This window comes from Perognathus longimembris, chromosome 8 (assembly GCF_023159225.1).
Source record: "Perognathus longimembris pacificus isolate PPM17 chromosome 8, ASM2315922v1, whole genome shotgun sequence".
Classification (NCBI taxonomy): domain Eukaryota; kingdom Metazoa; phylum Chordata; class Mammalia; order Rodentia; family Heteromyidae; genus Perognathus; species Perognathus longimembris.
The window spans coordinates 21736331-21758718 of NC_063168.1; the positions used below are offsets into that span (position 1 = coordinate 21736331).

Genomic DNA, 22388 nt, shown 5'->3' on the forward strand with positions numbered 1-22388 from the left:
GTTTTTGTTTTTTTTTTTTTTGGCCAGTCCTGGGCCTTGGACTCAGGGCCTGAGCACTGTCCCTGGCTTCTTCCCGCTCAAGGCTAGCACTCTGCCACTTGAGCCACAGCGCCGCTTCTGGCCATTTTCTGTATATGTGGTGCTGGGGAATCGGATCCAGGGCCTCGTGTATCCGAGGCAGGCACTCTTGCCACTAGGCCATATCCCCAGCCCTGGATCCAAGAGTTTTGAGAGAGAAAGGGAGATCAAGATTCAGAGTGATGCCTGCTTTTGAAGGGTACTTGGAGTAACCTAGTGAAAGAGAGATAAGAAGAGTGGCTACACAGATCTAGTGGGGGGGGTGTGGGGATGATTGTAGGGGGTCCCTTTCAGTTGCAGTCATTAATATTTTAGCAAGGAAGAGACAGTGTTAGGAAGCCCACAGATCTCTTCCCAAACTGAATCCATCATAGGCCCAAACCAGCTCCCCATCTCATCTCAGTTCATGGCAGCACCATGGACCTGGGGCTACTGCAGGACCTCAGGGTTCATCCTGAAGGTTCCCTTTCCTTCTTCAAGGGTAGTCATGGACTCCCAGAGTCCCAACACCCCTTCCTCTGAAACAGACCCTTGTCTCTCCATTCCCACTAAAACCAGGACTTAGTCCAGGCCTCCAAGTCTTGTGTGCTTGTGTTTGTACGTGGGAGTGTTTGTATGTGGGAGTATGGGGTGTCCTGGGCTTTGAACTCAGGGCCTAGGCACTGTCCCTAAGCTTTCATGCTCAAGGCTAGCATTCTACTACTTGAGCCACAGATTTTTTTCTAGCTTTTTGGTGGCCAGCTTGGAGATAAGCATCTCATGGCCTTTCCTGCCTGAGCTGGCTTTGAACTAAGATCCTCAGAACACAACTTCTTCTCCTTCTTTTTTTTTTTGGCCAGTCCTGGGGCTTGAACACAGGGCCTGAGCACTGTCCCTGGCTTTTTTTTTGCTCAAGGCTAGCACTCTACCACTTGAGCCACAGCTCCACTTCTGGCTTTTTCTATGTATGTGGTACTGAGGAATTGAACCCAGAGCCTCATGTATATGAGGCAAGCACTCTACCCACTAGGTCACATTTCCAGCCCCAGAATTCAACTTCTTGAATAGTTAACATTGTTGGAATGAGCTGCCAGCACCAACTCTTGCTTTCTCAGTTCCACCTCAGCCTTCTGCTTCTTATATTGTACCTCCTTTTTCTGTTACAGGGCTTTTTCTCCCCTAAAATAAAACTTAACCAAGTCTTTCCTCTTCATTTAGATGAAAGCCAAATATTCTTTGCCTGTTGTGTGAAGACCCTATGAGGCTCACCAAGGCTTCAATCCTGTCCTCTCCTCACAGCCTCCCCACACTGTGTGTAGCCAAGGAAGGGAGCTGTGTGCTGTTGGATTCTGTGCCCTTCTTATGCTGTTCCCTTGTGTGGGGTGCTTCACCTCTGCGACCCTTTCTCCACTTGACACTTTCTTCCTCAACCTTCATATCTTATCTTAACTGTCACTGCTTGGGGAAGCCATTTCTAGTCCTCCCCAGGAGAGAGGAAATGGCCCCTGCAACCAGACCCATAACCCTGCGATGAGACTCAGGTCAAGTCTTATCTGTGTATTTATGAGCTGCCTCCCTGTAGAGAGGCCAGGGTTTAATCTTCTATCTCTGTATCTTCAGAGCTGGATTATGGATGGTTGTTAGTATTTGTTGACCAAATGAATGAAGAAAGTTTCAAAAACAATAGTGACCAAACACTGGGAGTTTTGTAAAGTACAAGGGCAAGGATAGATCGTGGGATAAGAAATAGAATTTCATCAGTGAACTCTGAAAGAGCTGTTTTAGGATTTGGAGAAGGATGACACTGCATTAAGTGATGTGAGAATGCAAGAGAAGCATAGATGACACACTTTGGTAATCGCATGAGGAAGCAAGATACACTTGGATAAGGGCTAGGGGTGGGATGTAGCTCAAGTGGTAAAGCACTTGTGTAGAAAGCAAAAGTTCTTGGGTTCAATCCTCAGCATTACAAGTTTGGTAAGGAACTTTAGGCAATTAATAAGAAGAAGGAAATAGTTTACCTTTGGGAGTATTTCTGGGGGGAGGGGAAGATGTCTTGTTTGTTTGTTTGGAGACAGATCTCACTTGATAGCCAAACTTGAAATCCTCATGCCTCAGCCTGCAGAGTGCTGGAGTTACAGGACTGAACTAACATAGCTGATCCTACTTTCTCTTTTCAATGTTCACTAGATGGGAGATGTGAATATGATTATACATTAGAATTGAATTCAGCTATCTTTCATGGAATTGCTGCTATGTTCCTGGCAACTTGTTAATGCACAGTATAATTACTTAGGTAATAGAGAAGGAATCTTTGAAGATGAAAAGTCAAGAAGAACTGATTAATGGGCAAGGATCAAGGGTAAGCCGAAGGATGCACGGGGGGATGGTAATGAGATGGCATCTCAGACTGAGAACCTAGTAATTAGTATGTGCCAGGAGAGGAAGGTAAATGGGGAGGAATTTAGAGATGGAGAAAGGTACTGTTCTTGTCCTGGAGCTTTTAGCAACCAGAGGAACATCACCTCATGAATGTCCAATAAGTCAAAGGAGGGGCTGGAGGAAAATGAACAACATGGGACAAAGTTGTTGGGAATTCAGTAGGGAGAGCAAAAAGTAAAAAAAAGCAAACAAAAACCGATGAAAAAGATGGGCAATGGGGAATTCATATAGAAATAGTGCTAGATGCCACACTGTGCCCAAGAACTGGCTAGACTTTTAACAAGCAAATTCTATAATCAACTGCTTTTTCATGTGTTAAAAATGAAGATGAATCCAGGTACTAGCTAACTCAAGAGGCTGGAAAACTGCATTTGGAAGCCAACCCAGGCAGGGAAGTCTGTAAGACTCTTATCTCCAAGTAACCACTAGTAGGCCAGAAGTGGAGTTTTTACTTAAGTGGTTGAGTACAAAACCTTAAGTTTAAGCCCTAGTACTGGCACAGAAAAAAAAAAGTGAAATGATGGGTTCTAACATACTGATTTTCACAGGAAAAAATCACTGCTTTTTTTTTTTCTATTCCTTAAAATTAGTGTCATGGGGAAAATTCACTGAGCCCCAACCTGAACCACTTAAGTTTGCACTGTTATACATAGGTTGGTGAACTTGAGATTGCATTAAAAGACTTATCTCAGTTTGGTAGGAAGTTATCATACAATTACTGTACATTATCTTGCAATGCTGGTTGTATGAGAAGTTTGCACACTTGTTATTGATAACCCTTGCATGGGAGTTCAACAAAACCCTGTAAATGCAGCTGTCTGCTCAGATAATTTTTTTTTCTTGCTATGGTATCTGAGAGAATGGGGGAATTTAAGTTTAAACAATCCATACATCATTAGAAAATATTTGTGCAACTGTTCAAGTTAATAGCCATACCATCTCAAATATACTTTCTGAAACATACCCTCTGCTGGAAACTTCATTTAGCAGTGAGAACAACTGTGCCTGGCCGGACAGATCTTTTTAGCTTCACAAGTTGAAGTTGAATTAATCTTGACACCACTCTTAAACTCTACTCTTGTCATTTTGGTTTGATGGTAAATGACATACACCTGCTTTGATGAAATAAAAAGACACCCCACACATAACAAACAGCTCACTGTCATACATAAAGGCCAATTGACTAGTGTGACCATTGAGTCACTGGGTGACTCAAAAGTCTGTTTAGTCAGGTAGCCTATTGACATCCACGCATCTGAAAAGGCAAATAAGGAAACTAACAAGCAAAACAAATAAATGGCTCAATGGACCATCAAATGAGTATATGAATTAAAATATGTTTGTTGTCCAGTACTACAAAGCAATGTCATACCATGTTGGGGAGTGAGTTCCCTGTGGCTGGTTGACTGAGAACATTTCTGCCCTTGTCTCTGAGATTACCAGAGTGCTATGCTCACAGTTACACAATGCATAAAGGCGAGGGTCATTTCTAGGACAGATAATTGAACATTAATACTCGCTGACAGTGTCGAAGGAATGATATGTCAACCTGACAAGGCCTATGTGCTTACATCTGCTGATTGGCTGCGGACGAAGGCCCTGGTGTCAGGATCAGACCCCAGGCCTGGATGCAGCAGGGGCCAGGATAATGCAGCCATTAATCATGAGCTGCCATCATGGGCCAAGATAGTGTCTGCAAAGTCACTAGACATCCAGTGTGTAGCTGCCAGGTTCAGTCTGTCACATACTAGAATCTGGTAGGTTGGCTCTGAGTAAAACAAAAACAAAATAAAAGTAGGCAAATGCAGATTTTGAGTTGATAGTGTTTCATCGAAGTTTTCAGGGAGCAAAATATCCTTATTCTGTAATTCTGGTATTTTTTTCTTCTCCCAACTAGCTCTACATTCTGAATAAATGAGGAAGTCAGGGTGGCAGCTAGGGAGGTCCTGAGGGGGTGTGTTCCTTTTGTTCTTATGGGAATTCATTTGAATGAGTTTCTCATTTCCTGATTCACCATAGAAAAGCCAGCATCATGAAGAAATCAAACAAGAATTAAACTGAAGTTGTGTGCTATGATGTATTTTTTTGAGTCTCAATAAAAATATTATACCCTGTAGGCAGATTTCTTATTCTTGAAATCACATGAGCAGCAGAACTTTCCTGCCTCATTTATAATAAATCTTCAGTGAGTTAATCCTGTTGCTCACTAAAGTGAATACTTTACTGAACATATATCCACTCTGAGAAAAGAAACATAGAACAATCTCAGGGTCCTCTGACACTTACCCCAGTGGTATCCTAAAATATTGGTGAACACTCCAGTGGTAGTTACTCAGTGTAGGTTTCTCCTGCATAAAATGTTAAAAAAAAATAGGGCCCTTGAGAACATTCATTACCACATATTGGTTAACATCACAGATTAAAAACAAATCCCAATTGCATTGAAGCAATGAAAAAAAGAAAGCTTTCCTCTGTAAAACCTAGTTTCCTTTTCTTACTAAAATAAGTGAAGCCATCAAACAAGACATATACATGTAATAGTTCAAATCATCATTTGACATCAACTAATTGATAGAATTTTGCATTTCTTTTTTGAAAAAATAGGTGCTGTCATTTTAGGGGGTTTGATGGGATATACAGAACCCAAATATGCTTAAGATTTCTGAAACTTCACAATATTACATGTATTCTTTCTCTTTGACCTATTTATATATTTACCTGAACCTTCTTTAATAAAAAAATACAAATCTATCTAAGAGAGTTCAAATAGCCAGGCGCCAGTTGTTCATGTCTGTAATTCTAGCTACTGAGGAGGCTAAGATCTGAAGATTGTGGTTCAAAGCCAGCCTGGGCAGTGAAGTCTATGAGACTCATCTCCAATTAGCTACCAAAAAGCCAGAAGTTGAGTTGTGACTTGAGTGGTAGAGTTCCAGCCTTGAGTGAAAAAGTTAAAGACAACATCTAGGCCTTAAATTCAAGCTTTAGTATTGGGGTACACACACACTAATACTAATTAAAACAACAATAATAAAACGAGAGCATCTCTCCCACCCCCAAAAGTCCTGCCACTAAATTAATTATAGTTATTGATGGATTCATATTGTGAATGTGTTGGAGTTGAAATGATTTCCAAATACTTTATTTCCAAAGATTTGTTTTTAATTACAGTGGCATTTGGTTGGCACGCAAGGGTGAGTTCTCACTCTTGATCTAGCCTAGTTGGAGTCCAGGCCAAAAGATTCTCTGCTCCCTTTTCTCGAGAGCATACTTTTCTGCCAAATATGGTGCTCATCCCTTGCCAAGAAGGTGGGCAAACTGCCACTTCTGACTTCCAGCCACCAAAAGACAAAGACACTCAACATCCCCCAGTCCAGTGAGCCAGAAGGAGCTGCGCACCTTGAAGGACACCCATCAGAGATTCCTTTGCCCCATGGACTTCACAATACAGAAACTATTCTCAATGCCTTAGCCAGTCCCCGAGGGTGAAGTAGGTGAATGCATGACCCCTGAAAGCAGCTGGATCATCATTTAAGTGTCCAGAGCAATCTACATTCTCAGCCTCACCTCTTCCAGCCTACACTTTCAGTGTTCTTCTCTTTTTACGTGCTTTTTTTTGGTAAGAAGATAGTAATTATTTATTTACTTCTATAGAGCATAAGTCAACTCAAGAGATGAATAGAAACCATCAGACAAGAAAAAATATACCCAGCAGGGCGCTGGTGGCTCATACCTGTAATCTTAGCTATTCAGAAGGCTCCGGTCTAAGGATCAAAGTTCAAAGCTAGCCTGGGCAGAAAAGGCCTTGTGATTCACATCTAGTTAACCAGCAAAAAAGCCCAAAGTGGTACTGTGTATCAAGTGATAGAGCAACAGCCTTGAATGAAAAAGCTAAAAGACAGAAGCCAGGCCCTGATTTCAAGTCTTAGTACTGGCACAAAAAGAAAGGAAGGAGGGAAGGGAGGGAGGGAAGGGAGGGAGGGAGGGAGGGAGGAAGGGAGGGAGGAAGGAAGGAGAAAGAAAGAGAAAGCAAATATCTCTCCTACTTGCCTTTGAGGAGCAGGTCCTGCTACAGGATTTGTAGAGAATGTGTAAATTGTTCAGTCTTTCTTGACAAAAATTATGTCCAGATGCTGACAGCAGCCCATGAAGACAAGCATGGAGCCTTCTAAGTGTGTGTGTGGGGCTATATTATTGAGCTAGTAGCATACCCAGGAATCCCACCCTATCTAGATGTCTTGGAAATGAATTTGTCCAGAGAGAGAATGAGACAAAACAATAGTTAACCTGAATTGAACACGTGAAAAAAATCACAATTACCTAGTCATATCCTTTCCCAGCAAAATGCTCACTCTATTAATATATTTAACAGACCTTAGGAATCCCTTCAGATGTAGCTACTATTTTCTAAGTACTAAATATAAGCCAGGCACTGTGCTATATGCAGTTTGACCTATGTTGTCTCATTTGATAATTACCAGATTCATCACACCATTTTCCTGATGCGAGGAAGTTATGCTCAAATAAAGGAAAAGCTTTGCTGTTGGACCCACAGTTCCCGTGGGTGCAAAGACTTTAGTTATCCAACTTGCTGCACCTAACTGCACTTCTTGAAGGCAATCTCTCTTCAAATGCTGTCCTTTAGATTTGTCGTTTGTAAATGTGTAACTACATCACCGAAGCATGAAGGGACTTAATGGTCACTCTCCTGACTGCACACACAGGCCTGAATTCTCTTAGAAAATGACTGGGGGAGGGGGAAATTAGGCCCCTCTTATATGTAATTAGCACTCTATATCACTAATCAAATGGGGAAGAAAAACACATTGAATAGAACAAGACTATATCCAGTTATTTCAAAGAGGCCCAAAATTACCAGTTATTGAGGACAGACTTTTTTTTCCCCAAAGCTTGTTTTAAAAGGGTAAATGCCATTATATAAGAATTCTTTGCCCCACTAGTTAGATTGGCTATACAAATTGTGTTAGCAATGTTGACAGTGCATTTAAGAAGTGTTCTTCTTTGTTGGTTCTAGTCTTAGTTCTTGTTTCATCCTGGGCCTAGGGCAACCCATGCCTGTATCTTCACACAGAGGCTAGGTCTTCACAGTAGGTTTCTGATAGATGTAGCTACAGCTTTTTACTTTATCATTAACAAGATAAACTTTGAGCTTCACTAGAGTGTAAAGAGAGCTAGAGTGAGAAGTGAGAAGCCAAGGATCCAGGCCTCAGGGCCACAGTGTCCTGGCCATACAACCCTACACAATCCATCACGTGACTAGTCTGAGTTTTATCTTGCTCCTATAGATTGAGGACATTACATATACTTCTAACCTCACTAGCTAATTGTGTGGTTCAAAATTGGTGAGAATAGGATAAAATCCCTTTGAAAATTCAAAGTGTGGTAGAAACACAAGAGATCACCCAAGCTCAAAGACTAAAAGAACAAACAAAAAGCAAAAACAAAAAAAAGAGCAAGGCCTGGATCACCCTTAAGTTGTGTGTGTGTGTGTGTGTGTGTGTGTGTGTGTGTGTGTGTGTGTGTGTGTATGTGTATGTGTGCTTCCGCACCTGTCCTGAAGCTTGAACTCAGGGCCTGGGAGCCTGTCCCTAAGCTTCTTTTGTACCCTGTCACTTAAGCCACAGTTCCACTTCTGAATTTTTTGGGGTGGTTTATAGGAGACAAGAGTCATAAGGACTTTCCTGCTTGGGCGATCCTCAGATCTCAGCCTCCTGACGAGCTAGGATTTAGGCATGAGTCACTGGTCCCCAGCTAAGTTAACTTTTTGATTGAACTTCTTTCTTTCTGCCATCCTATCTGGCGACCTTGCTGGTGAATGATTGGTTTGGTTCTCTCTCCCATTCACCTGAGATTTTCCATCAACCATTTGTAATAACCCTACAGAAATAGATCAAGTGAGACTGAGTCAGCTAGCAAAGCAGAAGTGGAGAAACAAATGCTGGAGAGGTGCCCCAATTTCGACTAAGACCCTCCTCTCTTCCATAATCTACTTTGGAGACAGTGAATTCAAATCAGTACGTGCTCTAGGGGTTGCTTAGGAAGATAGGAGTTGCTTAAGAAGATTCATGAAGCTAAAAGTAATCTTACTAAAAGAACTTAACATTATTTAGGTTTTTCTTTTTTCTTTCTTATTTTCTGAGGAGAAAATTTCTCTTTAGTTTGATTGCAAGATAAGAGTTTTGTTGTTAACCAAGATAAACTATAGTGCTGAATAATCTCTTAAATTAAACATTGAAGTGTAGGTTACAGAGAATAGAGATAATTAAATAGAGTAGACTACAATGGGTAAAGGGAAAAGAGTTTTCATGAAAATTAGCTGTGTAAAGGTAAATTGCATTTGAATCTTAACTTCAGATCTGGTGCTCTGCTATTTGGCATATGTTGAATTGATAATGCCTGTGTGTTAAAGAATTCTGATTGTTTCTTTTGCCTCTCTCACAGCTTATAAAAATGCAAGCAGACCTATCTAATGAATATTAATGACAGTGATGTCTAGATAACTCTGTAAACCCCTGGATCTGTGGACTTTGGATGCAGTAGTCAGAGAGGATTTCTGGGGTTTTATTTAAAACCAAATTTACATACTTTTAAAGAATAAACATCATCTTAATATTTTAATAGCAATATTCCAAAGTGGAGATTTTCCTCAAAGAAAAGAAAAGCTTAATTTTCCCTCCCTGAATATTGTGTTCACCAAGGTCTGCATTTTAAGAGACAGGAAACTGTTAGCTAAAAAGAAATTAACTTAATCCCCCTTCATTAAGTTCCAGCCTCTTTTTTTTTTTTTTGGTTGTTGTTACTTAGAGACAAGTAATAATTATACCCATAGCAATGCAAAGCCTGATTTTTTTTTACACTTTTGTTACACAATGGAACTACAGTTGTTAAGGTGACAGCAAAAGAAAATGAGAACATTGATAAATACCAATTTTTTGTTCCCTTAAATCTTTCCTAGCTCTGCAAGGGAAGGGGTGACACTCTTGAAAGCAAATTTCACTCAGGTATCTGAGAGACATTTTAATTCATTAACTGCAAAAATCTACCCATGTGATTTTAGAGATTTCAGAAGATGTCCATCAACTAGCTAAACAATATCTTCCCAGTGAGAGTGATAAATACAGCAGCTAAGTGGGTGGAAAAATGCCTAAAATGACTACACATTCTAGTTTTTTTTTAAATCTATATACTGCATAAAAGATGGACATTTTGTTTTCAAGTCTGTATCTTCAGGATGGAACCTTTGACAAGCACACAGTAAATTTCAGCAGTGTACATTCCTCCCCGCCTCCTCTTCTTCCTCCTTCTCCTCCTCCTCCTCCTCCTCCTCCTCCTCCTCCTCCTCCTCCTCCTCCTCCTCCTCCTCTTCCTCCTCCTCCTCCTCCTCCTTCTTCTTCTTTTCTTCTTCTTCTTCTTCTTCTTCTTCTTCTTCTTCTTCTTCTTCTTCTTCTTCTTCTTCTTCTTCTTCTTCTTCTTCTTCTTCTTCCTCTCTTTCTCCTTCTCCTCCTTCTTCCCCTTTCTCTTCTTCTTTTCCTTCTCTCTGGCACTGTAAAAACTTTGAGTTTTAGCTTTACAAAGAGGAGAAATCATTAAAATGTAGTTTGTACCGTTCCATTCCATTATTTGTCATCTTTATGGCTATTCTATAGTTTTCATTGCACCTTTAATGTGAAGCTTGGTCAGGAGAGGTGAGCGGGAATGTGCACATTCTTGGCTGGGAGAGCTGCTTGAGAGAGTCTGGGAGCTGGGCTTCAGTCCATGTCCCTGTAGATTTTAATGTCCCCACAGACTGCTGGCAGCCTGCTTCCAGCTGTGGCAGGCATGATGCAGTGAATTGCTTTTGAATGTTCTTTACTCAAATAGGCAGTAATTACAAGCTTAAAGAGGTTTAGTGGTCCAGTAAACTACATAATCACCCCTGAATTAGCCTGGGCTCATCAGTTGCAGTCCAGCAAGCTCGAGTCTGCTGTTTGTATGCAGCCTTGATCACATAGCAACCTGATCAGCAGGTGTGGAACAGCCAGAGTCCCCCATAAACACAACTGTCTACAGGGGACAATGATCTCTAATGAGATGAGGCTACACCATCACTGTAATTTAAGTGGGAAAATTAGCACTAGAGAATGAGCACCAGTTCCAGGGGTCTTGAGTCATATTGGGAGCAGTGCAGTCTCTCTCTCTCTCTCTCTCTCTCTCTCTCTCTCCTCTCTCTCTCCCTCCCTCCTTCCTCCTCCCTCCCTCCCTCCTTCTCCTTCTCTCTCTTTCTCCCTACCCCCAGTCTCTTGTTTTTCTCTCCCTTAAAAAATCTGCTCCACAACTGTATTGTTTTGCTTCTAATGTAGGACTTCTTTATACGAGGATTTTTCCCCCCCTAAATATTTAATGCTGGACAGAGCATCTGTAAATGCAATAAGTATGACTATCTCTAGACTCATTCCAGAATGGTCTGGTAGTATTTTATCTTGTCTTTTCTTTTAAAGGTTTCAAAAGCCTTTCAGTCTGATTTTTAAAGTGAAAAAGTGTTCTTTGGGTTGGTGATGGGTCTCCTTTTATCAGGCATGTTCTCCAAAATGGCTGAAAGGAGCTGAATGTAGTTGGAAAAACAATTTTTATTGGAATTTATTGTATAAATCAGTCATGAACTTTCTTTTCAGAAAAATGGTCCAGCATACAGTGCACTGATACTTTATTGAGTTTATTAAAGTGGAATTGTTGGAAAAGACCCTCAATGATTTGTGTGGTATGCATGTGAGTGTGTATGTACCCGGACTGGAATTCAGAGACCCAGTGCTGTCCCTTAGCTTTTTCTGAGTGAGAAAGTGACACTTTACTACCTGAGCCACACTTCCATTTCTGGCTTTTGGCTAATTAATTGGAGATAATATTTCCAAGGGCTTTCTTGCTGTGGCTGGTGGCTGTCACCAAACCATAATTCTCAGATCTCAGCCTACTGAGTAGCTAAGATTACAGGCAGGCACCACCTGCATCAGGCATATGATATACTGGAACAATGCCTGGGACATCTTTACATCTATGTATACATTACCATCACTACTTCTACCCTACTCTTATTAACACTGCTAGGCTACTGTTGACACTGTCCCTTTGGCTGGCTGTTCAAGAGAAAAATGTAGAGCTAACTCACCCCACAGCACCCTGCCCTCTTATTGCTTCTTCCAGAGTGGAGGAGTTGATACTGAGGTAGAGTGGCCAATAGGGAAATGGCAGTGCTTTCCTCACTGTACACCACAATTAATTGCACTGATCGGGATATATTTGAAGTAATGACAATTAGTAAGAGTTGAAATGAGCCATCAGACTGAAGTAGGAATTCTTCACCCCATCTACTCTTCTCATCTTGTTTATGGGAGGAGAGGAAGATAGTTGTCTTTTTGTTTTGTTTTGTTTCCTTTTATGACTGTGGTCTTCTACAGAGACAATCAATATTCTCGGGAGGGTGGTTATTACTAATCATAACTTTTCAAAATAATATTATCAGCCTTTATGATTAAGTACTTTGGAAGAGGATATAAGTAAGTATTAATTTACAGCTTATCATTTTATGTCTTTTATGAATATGCTGTGTGTGTGTGTGTGTGATATTAGGAATTGAACCCAAGTTCTCACATATACTAAAAAGCCTCTCTACTGCTTAAGCAATGCTGCCAACTCTCTTGTATTTATTTATTTGTCTAGAGATAGGATCTCGCTGACTTTGCTCAGGCTAGCTTTGAATTCCCAAACTTGCTGCCTTCTCTTCCTGAGTAGCTAGGATTATATGCATACACTACCATGCTCCACCTTTTACATATGCGCTTAAAAATTCTTCTGTAATGTATCTACAGAACTAAGGAAAAATAAATTGAAAATGCAAGAAACTATAAACAATGCTGAAGAAAAAAAGACTATGGATTTCTTTAATGTAAGCAGCTGTCTCTTCTTAAAGGCTTACATAGTCCTTTGTATTAATTTTATATTCACAAGATATTAAAAGATCAGATAAGCAAAGTAGAAAGGGCATTTTAGCATTGGCCTCTTCTAATTGGCTATAAAGCAATGTGTTTTTTCCGGCTGTATATGATAAATACATTCTCATTAGTACAAAAAAAGTAAAGATTGTGATGAAATATTAACCAGCATTCCATATTTCCTTCCACACCTCTGTCATTTTCCTGGGGATAAGATCAAGTTTATAGATTCCTACCAGACTTTCCTACTTGCACACCTTCCACTGGCAACTTTTCATAATGCTGCTGGGTGTACACGAAGTCAGAGGGGTTGTCTGCACAATGACTCCACTAGTCCTCAGAGACAGCAAGTGCGAAAGAATAAAGACAGCACATTTAGTCTGAGCAGCCAGACAATCTGGACGGGGGGTGTGGGTAGGGGGTGTTGATGGAGAATTAAGAAAACAGGTCGAAATTCCATGACTTCACTGATGATGCTCGAAACATTTTTGGCTTCTTAGCCATGGCTGCTTTCCTTCTTTTGATTCCGACATGTGTGAGGATGCAGGACCCAACTACTATGCATTCAGACTATGTTCCTCCCCTGCACCGTGCACTGCTTTTGTAATGCAAATGCGAGGCACAAAGTGTCTCTTTGATAATGTGCAGTCAGGAGACAAAAAAGCATTCACCGAAACAGTAAAACTAATTCATAAAGCTGAAAGACAATAGGGAAGCATTATAGATTTTTTAAAGGGGGAAAAAAGTATCCTAGATCAATGTAATTGTCACAGTGTAAGCTATTCATAGTCAACGCATAGGAAGAAAATGGCTGCAAGCTTGTTTAAAGTGAGAAGTTTTTATAGGCACAAATATTAGATTAAATAAATATAAATACGTTTGTTTAGCAAATGTCTCCTTATCTTTTTTAGAGGTCAAATATAGATGGCTTGTTATTTCAATTTAGAGCTATAGTATTCAGTGAGTGATTACAAACTCAAGAAGTTTTTAAAAGAGCACAGAAACCTAATGGTTAAAGGCCACGTGGTAGATTTTTTTCCTCCTTTTTTCTTTAAAGGGAGTATCTCTCTATCACATACCAGAGTTTAGCTCAAGGTCAACTTATATTAATGCATTAAACTTAGCTGTGGAGGAGGCATAAGGCTGAAGGAAAAAAAAGAGGATGAAAGAAGTTCTGAAATTGTTCTTCCAACATATTCAGCCAAGCCACACAACACTGCCTTGATAAGGCTTAGATTGGACAGTTGCCATAATTCCTCTGTTAGATCGGCTCCTCTGCTACCTATTCCCATACCTTTTAAAGTATAGCATGTAACATTTTGCTTGAAAATTGCTTCTACCTCTATTGCTTTGTTATAGCTGTTTTGCAGTTTCGGTCTAGAGGCACTTCTGTGTCAGAAGAAATTACTAATCTTTGGCTTGAGAAGGGGCAGCCTAGCCTTCTATTATCTCACCAGCGAGCTCTGTACAGGATTATTTTCAAATTTTCTGCTGCCATTACAATGGGCTGTTAGAGTGAGCCAGGCTGTGAGGGAGGGGACATTATTGGAACTTGCTTACCAGGGAAGATAAGATAAAGTTCATCACTGTCTGGGCATGGACATTTGCAGCTAAGGGTGGGTGTTTTGACGAAAGGAGTCCATTCGTTCTCGGATGTTGTTAAAATAGAGGGCTGGATATTTTCCATCTCTGTGTACTGTAGAGTTTCTCTTTTTCCATTGATGCTCAACTGAAGAAGTCTGCTTGATTGTTTAAATAATAAATAGTCTTCCAAGGTATTGTAAACTCATGAATAGCAATCAACATCAGTAACTCCTTATCCACAGCCTCAATAAAGAAGAGTGGAGCTGTGCTGAGCTAACTTTTTTTAGAACGCTGCCATTTTTATTCTATCACCTTGTATGCATGGTATGGGCTGGTAAAGTGACAGTTCAGAGTTAACTTTTACATAGGCTGTTATCAGACATACCCTAAGGTATAAGACCTTCTTATGCCTTGCTGGAATTACAAAGGCAGTGTGATTCTATATTGGGCTGGGATTGGAAGTTATAGTGCAGATCCAAGGAACACATGAAGAGTGGCAGTTTAAAAGTCAGGGCGTTGGTTATTGACACGATGGTCAATTCTTCCCTGCAGCTTGGGTTCCACTGCCCACGAGCCACTGATTTTTCCCTTAGACTCTAGCACTCTCCTCTCCTCAGCAAAAGCAGCCTGATGCACATGTGTAGGTTTAATGCTGGCAGGGAGGGTCAGCTTTACCCATACATAATCACTGTTTTATGGCTTTCACTCATTCCTGAGGTGTTAATGCAGATCAAATGGGAAACACTCCAGACAGAACCCTTGCAGCTACCGCATTGCCTAGCTCTCCCCTCCCAATCGTTAATTCTTATTGTAAGATCTAAAGGTAATTTTGTTTGCTCTCTTAATGCCTTGCAGGTCTCCCAATGGCCCTTGCCTATCCTTTCTCAAATTCCCATCTTGATCAATTGTTTGCAAATAATTAAGCTTTAAAGAGATAATGGCATGAGGCTAATGTACACAACAAAGGCAGGTCTCCCTCCCTGTCTATTGGACTGTGGTCAAATTTACTTTGATATCCCAAAGTGATTAGGTTGATTGGTATATCAAGCAAGAGCAGTACGTCTTGCCTTCATAAGACCCTACTGATCTTTCCTAAACGAGTGTCCCTGTCATTTAGGTACAATGAAACAAAAGGTGTACAAGAAACAGCAAGAGGTGTCTTAGGCTCTTTAATTGCTATGGTTTGGAGTGAATTTCTCATTTTTCTCTCTAAAATGACACTTTGGGGTGAATCACTCTTTATCTCGCAAAATGACATCTGCCGTTGCTAGTGGAGCGGCCTTACCATAATGCAACAGGGCTTTGAGTGTTTTTACGAGAGCCTTGCCTGTGGCATGTTGGGTTTCTGTCAAGTTATTATTTTTTTAAGTCTAGAAAGGACTAACTTATATCATCCACACAAAGCTTATCTGGTAAAGATACACAAGATTTAACAGATTGGGTTTCAGTTTAAAAGCCCACTTCTTTGTGAACTTTTGGCTGACTGGGGGTTAGCTACATGAAGTCATAGTTTTCATGTGATTTTTGGCAATTACAGATTTTGTTAAAGGGAATTGGGTTTGTGGGAAACCAAAGCCAAGAGCCATGAGAAAAAGAAAACCGTTCAGTTTTCCTACCATAGACAAAGGTTTAGGGATTTTATGGATACCTTTTCCCTTCTCTTAACAATGGCCAAATTATTGTGATGTTTAATTTTGTCCAGGCTCATTGATTTTTCTATATGAAAAAAATACATTCCAAACAACTGAAAATTGTTTAATGGAGACAGAGTGCTGGGTCTCCATAGCTTGAGGCTCTCTAGCAATTATGCTGCATGAAATTAGACACAGTTTGTTCCAATTACTTAAAATCAGATCACATGAAAAGTGACAGAGGGGGAAAAAAGATAGACCTTTCTCATTTTGTGATATTTAAATTATGAAATCAGAAATTACTGGATGTGAAGAAACAACTGGAATTTGTACTGAAAATTTGAGGACTGTCTTACTGCTCTTTGAAGCTGTAATGGCTCGGGTAATTTTAATGATTCAAAGAGAATTTTTTTTTCCGGGTACCATTTGCATAAAGTGTGAATTCCATTTGCTTTATAAAATATATGTAAAACTTGCACACAAACAGGCATGGAGAAATACTCTTGAAAACTACAGGACAAATAAATTACTGTGACAACTCTCAATTTTCAAAGTAACTAAAGATAAATGGCATAAATATTCATTTTTATCTAGTTCTGGTTAGATACAGCTAAGAAGGCAGTTGTCACCCTACTCTACAGAGGAGGGAATATTGATAAATTTATTGTTTAAAAAGTCACAGAAAGGGATTTCCATAGAACCAAGAAAGTTGTATGGTAATAATAGTATTACAAAAACAGTTATGGATTAGAAATTGCTTTTGTACATCTATAACTTTATATGGCAAAGTGTCAACATTTGAATATTAAAATATACATATCTCAAAGGCCAGTCTACTAATGTATATCTATATGTCTATATTTATCTAGCTATATATTTTGGCTGTGCTGGGGTTTTAACTCAGAGCATTGAATTTGTTTGGCTGGTGTTCTACCACTTAATCCAACCCTCCAACCTTGCTTTTTGCTAGTTATTTTAGACAGGGGGTATCATGGACTTATCTTGGGCTTGTCAAAAACTGCTATCCTTTGAACATGAGCCTCCTAACTAGCTAGGGTTCAGATGTAAGCCACTGACACTTAGCCCAGTCTACAATTCTTATTAAGTAACACTTGAAGAACTGCTCAAGTAAGTGATCTTTTTTTCTGAATAATTACTTATTTATTGTCAAAATGATGTACAGAGGGGTTACAGTTTCATATGTAAGGCAGTGGGTACATTTCTTGTACAGTTTGTTACCTCCTCCCTCATTTTACCCCCCTCTCACCTCCCCCTTGCCCTCTTCCCCAATGAGTTGTTCAGTTGGTTTATACCAAATGGTTTTGTAAGTATTGCTTTTGGAGTTTTTTTTTATCCTTTGTCTATCAATTTTGATATTCCCTTTCCCTTCCCTAGTTCTAATACCAGTATATACAGTATCTAGGGTACTCAGATGAGATACAGTGATAGCACGGGGACAACCACAGGCGGGGGATACAAGAGGATCATCAAAAAAATCCTACGGTTTCACATGGCATGTTGAAAGTAATTACGACAGTGATATAATACTCGTTTCCACGTGTATACTGGTATTAGAACTAGGCAGTTGAAAGTGAATACCAAAATTGAGAGACACAGGGTAAAAAAAGACAAACAACTACAAAAGCAATCCTTGCAAAACTGTTTGGTGTAAGTGAACTGAACACGTCATGGGGGGAAAGGGAAATGGGGAGGAGGGAGGTGGGTATGAGGGACAAGGTAACAAACAGTACAAGAAATGTATCCAATGCCTAACGTATGAAACTGTAGCCTCTCTGTACATCAGTTTGATAATAAAAATTTGGAAAAAAAAGAAAAGAAAAAGAAACAAAATACTCGTTTCTATAACATGGAGTTCTTTTCACTTAACATCATCTTATGTGCTCATAAGGGCATAGCTAGCTATTGGGCTCTTGTGATCCTCTGCTGTGACTAGCCTAAACCTGTGCTAATTTCCCTATGAGGGAGACCATAGAGTCCATGTTTCTTTGGGTCTGGCTCACTTCACTTAGTATGATTTTTCCCAAATCCTTCCATTTCCTTACGAATGGGGCAATGGCATTCTTTCTGATAGAGGCAAAGTAAGTGATCTTTAACTTTAATGAATTTTAGAATTCTGGAAGATGAAATTGAGGGTTAGAAAAATTGTTTCTTATTCAAAGTTGCATAATTAATAAGTGGCAGTATGATTGATACAGTGTAATAAGATCATTCATATTTGTACAAATCCTCAGCTAGTGTAGATATAGAACTACTGTATATTAAATTGATAGTCACTGTTCTGATCATAGGATAAGTAAGAGATTCATTTGGTTGGAGTTACATAGAAAACCTTCACACAATGGGAGTTACTTTTTCCACCTGAGTGTAATGAGTGTGGCTTTTAGCTGAGTATCCAGTCATGAGTGGTCTGTTTCATGTTGAGTATGATCTTAGCCTAGTATGAGACTTCTATTTGAAAACAGTGGATCGACAGTACCATTTTTAGGAACGAGGCAAAGAAAGTTGTGTCATGAATATTAAGTGAATTATTTATACTTTTGGTGAACTTGGACAAAAAAACCTGTCTCATTCATTTTGCTGTTGTGTATGATTAGCGCCGTCTGTGTTTCTTGGTATGATGTAGCCATTCTCTTTCTTTCACAAATATTTACTGGTTTCTACTAAGCTAGTCTGGACTTTGAGACTAGTGAATGAAAACAGCAATGCCTTTAGCAATGGCAGATGGGTAGGAAGAGGCAGCTCAAGAGGATGGTGTAGCCGGGAAACAGGGAGCGCAGGGCGTGAGAAGGCAAAGCTAAGTGGAGCCAGTTCATCTCTCTGGCCACAGTAAGCAGTCTGTAGGTTTAGAATAAGAGGCATGAGGGGCTGGGAATCTGGCTCAGCGGAAGAGCACCTGCCTGGCAAGCACAAGGCCCCGAGTTCGATCCCCAGCTCTGGGGGAAAAAAAACACCTACAAAAGAGACATGAATGTAAATTATACAAGGTATGTGTCACATCCTTCTACGATTCTAGAAGAGCAGCAGGAAATCTCACTGCCCCCTGTCTCCGCTGGCCATCCTTCCTCAGCTAGTTTCCTCACCTGTAAGACAGAAAGGATGATAGATTCCACTTATGCCACTCAAAGAGATATAATAGGGATTAATTACCATCCTGTCTGTAATATACTTGGAGCTCTTTAGAGAAAGGCACTATAGTCCATGAAAGCAAAGCCTTATTCTAATTGTGTATTTATTGATTAAGTGACAATCAAAGACAATGCTTACAGGGAAAATTGCTATATATCTTTGCTCTCTACCAAACGTATCCCATGTGTATTGATATAGAACATATTTAAACTTACATATAAGAGCACTGAAGTGGTCATTAACAAGTCTTTTCAACATCTAATCAGACATTATTAATGAGATTAAAAGCTATGTTAATTAGTATTCAATAGACCAGGATTTAGTTTCAGTGGCACAGATAGTTAAATTGAGGGTTGGGGGTGCCCTTTCCCATTCATAATAGAACAGAGAGCTAACTCTTAGAACAATTTTATCTTAGGAAAATTTATAGGAGAGCAATGTTTCAAAGGAGACAATGTCTCCATAGTTGGAAACGTCATTCTCAGCTCACCTCAGTTATACTTGATTATTGAGCAAAACTTGTTATTGCCAAAACTAATTGTAGTGGAATTCTAGATATTCTTACAAGAAAGTATGACTTAAAAATTTAAATCTGCAATCATTTTTATCCACTCTACCTCTTGAGGAACACAGTTGTTCTTAGCATGTCGAATATGCTGCTGGTCTTTCACCTTGTTTTGGTGTCTGTTCAGAATCTCAACATTGGTGGATATTCCTACATGGAAACTAACTTGGATTGAATTTTGTTTGCACTTTGCTGACAAGCTCAAATTAGTAGTGATTTAAGCGGAGGAGGGCTGGTGTCTCCTAGCTACTCAGGAGGCTGAGATCTGAGATCTGAGGATAAACATTCCAAGCCAACCTAGGCAGAAAAGTCCTTGAGACTCCAATCAATCACCAAAAAACCTAGAAATGGAACTGTGGTGCAAGTGGTAGAATGGTAGTCTTGTGTTAAAAAGCTCAGGGACTTTGCCCAGGCATTAGACCACACCAAAAACAAATAGTGATTTTAAACAAAATACACCCACACTGATTTTAATCTTTTCTCTTTCAGTGTGGTATTTTGAAAGGAGAATATCATACTAAAATTCTGAGGCCTGCAGCTGAGATTGAAGTCTTAACTCAATGAAAATATGAAATTGGTGTGGTATGCTTTTAGATAGTGAAAACCAGCTTGTCTTTATTTTAATCCTGTAAAACATAGCCACTATCATACTCAACTTTCTGGGCTTGCAACAAATAAACTTGTTAAAGACTAAACTCAGTATCAAGGTTCTGCAAGTATCCTAAGTAGCTATTTATACACTTGACTAATCTTTGTAATTGGCTTGTCTTTTACTGCCATTAATTAGATGATGTAGTATTCCATTAATAAGAGTGACACACCTCAGCATTTTTACCTTTAATTATAGACTTCACTAGGCACTTAGGTTATTGACAAAATGGCCTAAATTTTGCCTGCCGTACACATACCCTTTTTGTTCTCTTTCAGCACCCTTATCCTTCTGAAGAACAGAAAAAGCAGTTGGCACAAGACACAGGACTCACTATCCTTCAAGTGAACAATTGGTAAGTCCTTTGGTTTCTTATTTACACACAATCCATTTCTTCTTCTGGCAACCCACAGAAAGAGGATTGCTAGTGTTTTGTATGAAGAAGCCACACCTAGCTTTTGTTGCCTTCTCTGGTGTCTTGGCCATCCAAATGTGGAATGAAACTATTGAGTGATATGGGAAAACTTTTTCTCAAATGGAAAAGAAAGAATTTTGTAGCCTTCCACCTCCCTTACACATGACTAGCTTTTATGCATAAGACAAATGTGTGTTTTATTCTTATTTGTTATGACTCTGAATAGGTGTCACTTACCTTGGCATTGTTTTTCCTCCAGGATAATCAGTAAAATTAGTTGCCATTCTATTTTCATATATTAAGTTTTTAAATTAAAAATTATTTACTTATGTATGTATTCATTTGTGCTGTTACTGGGGCTTGGACTCAGGGCTTGAGTGCTGTCCTTTACCATTTTTACTTAAGGCTGGTGCTTTACCACTTGAGCCATAGTTTCATTGCCAGATTTTTGGTGGTTAAGTGGCAATAACAGATCCTTACCTTCCTTGGGCTGGCTTTGAACTGTGATCCTCAAATCTTAGCCTCCTGAGTAGCTAAGATTACAGGTGTGAGCCACCAGCACCTGGCACCAGTCAGTTCTAACTCACCAAATAACTAAATTCAGTTAGATGTTGTTAGGGTTATGTACTTAAGGATGGGCTTCCCTGTTCTCTTATCCTCAGAATACTGAAAAAGGAATTGGGTTTCTCCTTTGAAACTATTCAAAATCTGATGTATCTCAGGATTCTTGATTTGGGGCAAAGCTGAGCTTATGTACCGAGAACCAGCCAACAATCTTCTGACTTAATGTATGGCAGTGTAGTGATGAGACTCTGAGAAAGAATGATTTATTGCCCTTTGTGAATTGTGCTGATTGCCAGGGCTAGTGTTATTTTTGAAAGGTATCGAAATCCAATATCAGCTAAAACTGAGTGTACCTAATTAATTGTCCTAATATTTTTAGATCAGTGTATATGATGATGGAGAAATATTATCTTCTTCGAAGTAAAACCTGGAAAAGACCAAAGCCTGGTTGGGGACAAGGGTGAACTGAGATTGCCAGTATGCAGAAAGAAAGTATTTCTTTCTGTTCAATAAGTGTCAAAGATTAATATTACAGAATCTCTGATTACATGGCTTAATCCATTTTGGTGAATAAATTTGTTCTCGATGTCCATTGCACCTATATGAACAGACTCTCTCTGTTAGAGAGCCTGGGAGCCTTCAGGAGAGATTTCAGATATATTAAACCCCATTACAGAAAATGTAATTTCTGTCAATATAATCCCATGTATTCTTCAATTTAGTATGTGAGAGATAACAAGCTACTTACAATATATTTGCCTTTGGAGGATTAATTTACAAAGTGCACTATCTGCGAGACACAGGCAGACTCATGTAAGCATTGCTTGTAAGGGTTATCAGCTTCTATGACCTTACTGCAGCCCTGAGAGATCAATTTTTGCAGCCCTTTTAGTAGGCCTATAGGGAACCCACCAAAGGCAAAGTATATCTAATCATGGTACCAGGAATTATGGTGCTGTGAAGGTGTTTTGTTTGCCTTTTTTTAAATACTTGCTGGTTATGAACATGTGAGATCATTTGTATTTTAATCTTCAAGACTGTTAATAGTGCATATTGAAATTCATCTTTCAAAAGTTCTGGGCAATGTTCTTGGAACCACCATCAACTTCATATGTGTACCTAAACTCATTCACCATTTTTAAACTTAAATGGTTAAGCCAGTGTTTATACAATGAAGACTATTACACATACTACATTTCCCTGGGAAATGTTCTCATTTGAAGGTAAAGGAGTGGCAGGGCGAGCTCTCTAATTAAAGAGTACTAAAGAGCTGCCGCTCTGGTGATCTATCGAACATGCCATCTCTCTTTCTCGTGGGTGTTGCTAGCAAACTCTATTCACAAACATAGTT

General features: G+C 39.6%; 1 protein-coding gene across 4 annotated transcripts in view; it reads left to right on the forward strand.

Annotated features, from left to right (window-relative positions):
- Meis1 (Meis homeobox 1) overlaps window positions 1-22388 on the forward strand; it is a 142293-nt gene that overhangs the window by 96115 nt on the left and 23790 nt on the right. For all 4 annotated transcript variants that reach the window (XM_048352629.1, XM_048352631.1, XM_048352630.1 and 1 more), the window contains one exon: window positions 20337-20413. In XM_048352629.1, coding sequence (XP_048208586.1) covers window positions 20337-20413 — 77 coding nt within the window. The remainder of the gene's footprint in view (window positions 1-20336; window positions 20414-22388) is intronic.